At 37.5% G+C, this 7917-nt stretch overlaps 1 protein-coding gene across 2 annotated transcripts in view; it reads left to right on the top strand.

The window, feature by feature from the left end:
* The window catches only part of LOC107040349 (protein LSM12 homolog A), a 90768-nt gene extending 82905 nt beyond the window's left edge, over positions 1 to 7863 (top strand). For both annotated transcript variants that reach the window (XM_015260403.1, XM_015260402.1), the window contains exons 3-5: positions 3745 to 3893; positions 5695 to 6071; positions 6863 to 7863. In XM_015260403.1, the coding sequence (XP_015115889.1) occupies positions 3773 to 3893; positions 5695 to 6071; positions 6863 to 6940 (576 nt within the window). In that variant the 5' untranslated portion in view covers positions 3745 to 3772 and the 3' untranslated portion in view covers positions 6941 to 7863. The remainder of the gene's footprint in view (positions 1 to 3744; positions 3894 to 5694; positions 6072 to 6862) is intronic.
* Positions 7864 to 7917: the final 54 nt, after the last annotated feature.

The following is a 7917-nucleotide window of genomic DNA, read 5'->3' as shown; positions in this document are numbered from 1 at the left end:
GGGGGGGGGGGGGGGGGAGGGGGAGAAACATTGCGGCATGAATTCTCAACCAAAAGAGGGCGGAACAATCTGGAAGATGGCTCAACAAATTTGTTCCGTTTGTATAAATCGTATGGAGAGAGTTGAGCGTGATGCGAAGATGATAAATAATTTTCAGAGATGTTTGAACATACGAGGTGGAGGCACCGCCATCTTTAAAGCTCCTTAGTAAGAGGGAGGCGTTATACAAACAAGATGGCGGCGGCCACCTCTGTAAACCACCTCGTATTTTTGAACATTTCCTTAAATTATTTAACTTCTTCAAATCACCTTCGAGTTGTTCCATTCAGTTCCTAGAGAATGAACAAATTTTTCTAACTATCCCGCAGATTTTTTCATCCTTTTTGCGTCCAAATGGAAACAATATAATCGTCCAACCTTCACATACTCTAATTTTGATTGGAAATTATGTAGAATGGTCGGAAACGTAAAAATACGAAGTTTGGAGAANTGTATTCATTGCGGAGCTCTGAATGACAGCACCTCGCGATAATAATGAATGAACACATCACACAGGGTGAACAGTCCAATTGCGAAACCCCCCCAATTAACGGAACACTTGAATATTTTTAGATTAATAATCATCAAATGTCGTAAGTCCAAACTAATATTGATCCTAAAAGATTCATTGTTTCATATTTTTGCATTCATTTCATCCGAATGTTCTTATTTCTACAAATATATGGGTGTTCCGCCGTTTGGGTTGGGTTTTCATGGCATTTCCAATCGACGGAATACTGATGTTTTCGTTTGGCACGCGCCGGAGTGGTTCAGTCAAAAGTATATAAATAATTGATAAGTTGAAAATATAATGACATTTATGTTTCTATTCTCTGTTAAATTCAGGAGCGAAGCGGTAAACCGGGTTAAGTCAATTTAGCTCTACGCTGAGTATTCGAGGAATATCTCCGAATTCAAGAGAAATAGCGAAATTTTCATTATAACCTTTTTTGTAGAGCAAATTGAGAGCTACAAAAAAGGTTATTACAACAAAATTTCTATGTTCTTGAGGTTCCGAGATATTCATTAAAAACTGACCAATCGTCTAAATCGACTTAAACCGGTTTACCGCTTCGCTACTGAATTGTTCTGACAAATTCATATACGAAGAAAGTCGAGAAACATCAGTCAACGACATGCTCACTGGCCCCTAGGGTTGGGCATCTGTCGTTAACCGCAGTTATTTATATGATATTGTAGAAAAACCCATCATTTACGTAATAAATGTAAGAAATGGAAAAAAAACAGCCGCTGTTGCCTTTTATGGGAAACCGTAAAGCTTCGCGAAGATTATACCTCGCGATGGTGATAAAAGTCACGAGTTTCATACCTCGCCAGGATCACACGTCTCGAGGGTCACACCTCGTAAGCGTCATAACGCGTAAGGGATGAATTTTACAAGGGCCAATCTCATTATTTATTGAGCTCTATTGAATTCGTCGCATCATCATCTTTTGTCTTGCCATTAACTTGTTTCGTTCAGCTTTCTTAAAAAATTATTAAATTTTAAATTTTATGAACATTTCAACCCGTCATTAACATTTAAAAAAAAGTCAAAAGTGTCCATTTTCCCCCAACCTCCCCTATACACACCTCGCCATCAGGGTTGGGCGTGCAAATTACGTTGGTAACTTGCACCGTTTTTTCCCGACGTAATTTACGTAAATTATCTTGACGGATTTTTTACATTTTTGACGTTCCTTCGAAAAGCTTGCAATTTTCGATTACTAGAATGTTTTATTTTATTCCGAGTGACGAAGACGCAGTATTGGACACACAAAAAATAGTATATTATGGCCCGAAGCCAGATAAACCGTGAATTTTAATTTCACTTTGTTCGGTTAGAATGCGGTTCCCGGTACTTGAGGCATAAAATATCATTTTATGTCCCCAGGATCGTAAAACTGCGATTCTAACATCGATTTCCTCGGTTAAGTCGCGTTTTTCGGGCCCAGACAAAATATTGTGTGCCACACGGCAATAAAACTATTTCCTAACTCGAGTGATTAAAATCCTCGATTCGCGGCATTTTAAGAAGCTCAAAAACATGAGCCTCATACCTCATAAAGAGTAAATTTCACGAGGGTCAAACGTTGCAAAAGACCAATGTCACAAGTCATCTCCATTGTGAGAAAGTCACTCTCATTACCCTATTGAGCTTTATTGGATTTTCCGCTTTATTATCTGGAGCCTGGGAAAAGCCCAGTTGGACCCTGAAAAGAACCATTTTGTCTGAAGAGTTCAAAAAAGCTACCAAAGACAATTGAATTAGTTTTGTCATTTAAGAATGCTGAATGAAACAAGTTAATGTCAAGACACAAGATGATGACGCAACGAATTCAATAGAGATCAATAAATAATGAGATTGACCCTTGTAAAATTCATTCCTTACACGGCATGACCCTTACGAGGTGTGACCCGCGTGCTTTATCACCCTTGCGAGGTATAATCTTCGCGTAACTTCACGGTTTACGATGAAAGGTAACGTCGGCTGTTTTTTACATTTTTTACATTTATTACGTAAATTACGCGTTTTTTACAATGTCATGTAAAAAACTGCGGTCATCGACAGATACTCAACGCTGCTCGCCATGGAAAACATCACCCTCCCCCACGTGCAAGATTGCCTTCCGAGCCGAAGGCGAGGATGACAAACACGTGGGGGACGGTGATCTGTTTTCCAAGGCCTCGGGCATGGAATGTACTACTTTTAGGCTCTCCAATCGCATCATCCTCAAGAAAAAGGTGTACCGCGTTGATTCTAGCAAAATTTGTATCAGATGCACACTGGGTGAACTCGAAACTTTTTACCATTTGTTTACAAATTGTCCAGCCTATAACTCCCCCCGTCTGCATTATATTCGCCCCTGGTTCCAGCCCAATCTTACCCCCTTCGAAAATTTTATTTCTACTTTGAATTCTAATAACATTAACTGTTTAAAAAATATCTATATATTCATTATTTGTATTTTTGAATCTCGCTCACATTCTGTGCAATGAATTATGATTTTTTAAAATTTCTGGCTGTTGTAAAACGTATCCATTTATTGTTACACCCAGAACCCTTTGCATCTTGAATTTTTGTAATTTGCATATATGCAAATAAACTATCTATCTATCTATCTATCTATCTATATTTTTAGTTAACAAGCTAATTCTAAATTTAGGTACTTGATTTTCGATTAACCAAATAATCGTCAATCTTCCTACCTAAATTATTGGTTGATAGAATATTTCGAAATTTAGGGGAGGGTAGGTTAAAATGGACCTTCAAGACTTTTTAAAAATTATTCATAACTCAGAAACAAATGTATCAATAGAGCTCAGTTTAGGCTCATCACAAAGGAAAAGAATTGTTCTTTGTATTGACAAAAAAAAAGATTAAATTTCATCAACATTTCAACTCGTCACTAATATTTTTAAAAAAGTCGAAAGTGTTCATTTTACCCCAACCTCCCCATTTGGGGAGGTAAATGTATAAACTGATGGTTAATTTAACATTTAAAATTTTAAGGTTTATTTTAAAAATTGACAACTTCATAATCTAACGGTAATTTTGATTGATTGATGTGCCGATCACTGATTTCATTATTTTTGTGTCCCCTCCCAAAGCCTCTGAGAATCAAAATTTTCCCGCCGAGTGCGCACCCTGTCGAGCCCCCCACCAACTATCCGCCTACCTTTATGTGTGTACTGTGTGTGCAGTGTTCGTGCAATTGTAGCTTAGTGAAAAATGGCCGGCGTCAGCGACTGGTTCAGCATTGGGAGTACGGTGGCATGTAAAACGTGTTATCACAAAGAAATTGAGGGAGAAGTGTTGGCATTCGATCCTCAAACCAAAATGCTGATATTGAGTATCCTTTTTCATCACAAACATCGACCGCATCGTCACCAGGGACTCATCGAGGCCCATATTGCCCCCTGGCTCCTGCTCAGGAGCATAATTCATGGAATCACGTGAATAGTTTGGAATTTTTTCAATTTCTCTCGCTCGAGTGGAGGAGTTCACGGTCTCGAGGGGGTGTGACGGTCCCCGGGGTGGGTTTAGCACCTGGGGAAGCCCTCGGAGACCCTCAGGGGCTGATTGTTATTGTGGCTGCAAGGTTAGTTTCGGTGGGGGAGACAGTGCTGCGGACTGGGTGAACTGATCAGCAACACTTCAAAATTATTTCATCACAAATGGTTTTTGACATTTTTTTCGCGGTTCTGGTGGTAGGGGCTGGCGGTGGGTCGTGTCAGGGGGTCCATCGGGGGGGTTTCCGATCCAAAAAGAGGCTGGTAATGTCTCTTGAAGCATTCGTTCGCGAGACATTTGGTGAAAACGATTTTGGGGGTGAAAAGTGATTTTGACGGGTTTTGAGGGGTATTGTGGGGCAAAAGGGGTTCATAAGGGGTGGGTGACATCGGAAATTGTCGTAGTTTTCGTATGAGTTTTGATTTTTGGTTGTGGCTCCTGTAGTTCTCAAGATAATTGAAATTTTATGGCCATTTTGTGGAATTCAATTGAATTGATCGGATTTCTTGAAATTTTCATTGATTATTGTCGATGAGTTATTGTTTTTAACGTTTTTTCGGGCTTCTGGAGATCAGAGGTAGCGCTGGGTAGTGTCAGGGGATTCATCGGGAGGGTTTCCGATCCAAAAAGAGGCTGGTAATGTCTCTTGAAGCATTCGTTCGCGAGACATTTGGTGAAAACGATTTTGGGGGTGAAAAGTGATTTTGACGGGTTTTGAGGGGTATTGTGGGGCAAAAGGGGTTCATAAGGGGTGGGTGACATCGGAAATTGTCGTAGTTTTCGTATGAGTTTTGATTTTTGGTTGTGGCTCCTGTAGTTCTCAAGATAATTGAAATTTTATGGCCATTTTGTGGAATTCAATTGAATTGAACGGATTTCTTGAAATTTTCATTGATTATTGTTGATGAGTCATTGTTTTTAACGTTTTTTCGGGCTTCTGGAGGTCAGGGGTAGCGCTGGGTAGTGTCAGGGGATTCATCGGGAGGGTTTCCGATCCAAAAAGAGGCTGGTAATGTCTCATGAAGCATTCGTTCTCGAGATATTTGGTGAAAGCGATTTTGGGGGTGAAAAGTGATTTTGACGGGTTTTGAGGGGTATTGTGGGGCAAAAGGGGTTCATAAGGGATGGGTGACATCGGAAATTGTCGTAGTTTTCGTATGAGTTTTGATTTTTGGTTGTGGCTCCTGTAGTTCTCAAGATAATTCAAATTTTATGGCCATTTTGTGGAATTCAATTGAATTGAACAGATTTCTTGAAATTTTCATTGATTATTGTTGATGAGTCATTGTTTTTAACGTTTTTTCGGGCTTCTGGAGGTCAGGGGTAGCGCTGGGTAGTGTCAGGGGATTCATCGGGAGGGTTTCCGATCCAAAAAGAGGCTGGTAATGTCTCATGAAGCATTCGTTCTCGAGATATTTGGTGAAAGCGATTTTGGGGGTGAAAAGTGATTTTGAGGGGAATTGTGGGGCAAAAGGGGCTCATAAGGGGTGGGTAACATCGGAAATTTTCGTGGCTTTGTTATAAGTTTTGATTTTTGGTTGCCGGAATTGTAGTTCTCGTGATAATCCAAATTTTGTGAACATAAAAAAAATTTATTATTTACAACTGCTATTTTCCTTAATTAAAATGTTGATCAACAGAATGCCCATCATCATCAAATCGGCCATCATTGAATGATGTACATATAGTTAATTTATCACTTGTATCAGATGTACAAGTTAAACGTGAAGTATCACCAACACTGAATGAACCACCACAGAGTCTCAATCTACAGAGGCTAAACACACGTGTGCGCAATCAGATTGAGGAGAAAAAACGTATGGTGAAGGCTCTGCAGGCCGGAGTATCGCCTGAGGGTCAAAAATTATTTATTGCCATTGCTAAAACCCTACAGGACATAACGTGGTCGGGGCAGAATATCGTTGTTTGGGATGATGTTACCATTGTACCACCTTACAAAGTTGATAATGTCCATGGAAATGCTGAGTCCAAATCATATTTACATGTCAGGAAAGTTGTAAGTAGTTTTGCATTTAAAAAAAGAGAAAACAAGTTAATTCTGTTGAATATTTTTTTATTCATTCTTATTACATTTATTTTAAACTCGTTCTTCACTACTTATTATTACTTACTATTGATACATTGCAAATATTCTCAATGGATATTGATTAATAATATTGTGCAGAGAATGCATTCAGTTTTATGGTTTGGTGTTGAACAGTCGAGAAAATTTCAAAATTTTGGCTTTTTCATTCACATTTTGTCATATTCAATCTTTTTATTTCATTAAATATTGCAAAAACTGTTAGAAATTCAAAATACAAAAACAATCTTTATTTCATCAAAACCATGAAGGAATTGCCTTCATAAAACACCCTTCGTCCTTCAGATTTCCCTGGAAATCACCATATTTGCGTGTCAGAAAAGTTTAAGTAGTTTTTTATTATTTTAAAAAATATCCTTATAATTTCGGATGAAAGAGAAAACAATTTAATTCTGTTCAATATTTTTTGTATGCGTTCTCATTAATTTTAAACTTGATCTTTATTACTTTATGAATTGATTTGGTGTTGAACAGTTGAAATAATATTATAATGTTCAGTTTTTCATTCACATTTTGTCTTTTTTTATCTCTTTATTTTTTTAAACAATGCAAACACTTCAAAATACAAAAACAATCGTTATTTCATCAGAAACAAAGAAATTTCCTTCATAAAATTGCCCTTAAATCACAAATATCCCTCAAAATCGAAAATTTCATTAAGTATAAAAATTTCATAATTAACAAAGAGTCAATTATTTTACCAGGTTGAAAAACACATGAAGGATCAAGCAGCGGCTGAGATACAGCAGCGAGAAGCGACGAAGGGCAGCAGCACGCAATAGACATCACAAGAGTCCTAAGAGAAAATATTCATTCGAACAAAAAACTAAAGAAAAAATTCAACAAAAAAGCGACAAAAAATAGAGATAGATAAAGTAATGAAGGGGGTCATTCTGTGGCGTAATTTTCTTTTTCAAATTTCGCGACGAATTCACTGACTCGATTGATGAATTAGGTAAATGGGGGGAGCGGATTCCACTCAATGAAAGTGAAAAAAAATGAAAATGTGAGGATAAAAGACATCGATGGGATTTGTGAGGCCCTTGAGGAAGGACTGAGTAATTAATTCGGGGGATTTGATGATGAAATTAATTTTTTCACGTTGAAGTACGAGTTTTCGTTGATTTTACAGGAGAATGGGGATGGAAAGGTGCGATTGTCTCGGTAAGGGCTGGGTTTAGGAGAAAATGTGTCTAAATCGTTTTCGTAGAGAATTCAATTTCCTACAAAAATGATATTCAACATTTTTTCCATAAAACCCCTCAGTGCAGAGATAATTGAAGGTTTATGAAGAAGTGGAAAATTAATTTTTCCATAGTTTTGATAAAACACGTCTGCTAATTTTGCGATTATCTCAGTAAGGGGTGGATTTAGATAAAAATGTATCCGAAACTTTTTTGTAGGGAATGAAATTTCCTACAAGAACGCTATTTGGCATTTTCGTCTAAAACTAATCAGTACAGAGATAATTAGAGAATTAACAAGAAGTGAAAAACCGAATTTACCTTTTCTTCGGCTTTCCACCTCTTCAAAGCCCAATCGATCATTATTTTGCGATTATTATCTCGAAAAAAATATAAAAAGTTCAGTTCTGCACTCGTATTGTGCCCATTGAAATGGAAGAATCGAGAGAGGAAAACCAGAAAATACAGAGAAGACACAAATAAATGTAATATAAATTCCATAAATTCCAAAAGCACATTTTTATTATCCTGCTGTATTAAACGCATTGTTATTAATATTTATTATTACTCATTTC

This window comes from Diachasma alloeum, unplaced genomic scaffold, assembly GCF_001412515.2.
Source record: "Diachasma alloeum isolate Michigan unplaced genomic scaffold, Dall2.0 Dall_scaffold_00327, whole genome shotgun sequence".
NCBI classification, from domain to species: domain Eukaryota; kingdom Metazoa; phylum Arthropoda; class Insecta; order Hymenoptera; family Braconidae; genus Diachasma; species Diachasma alloeum.
This window is presented reverse-complemented; position numbering and strand designations above follow the sequence as displayed.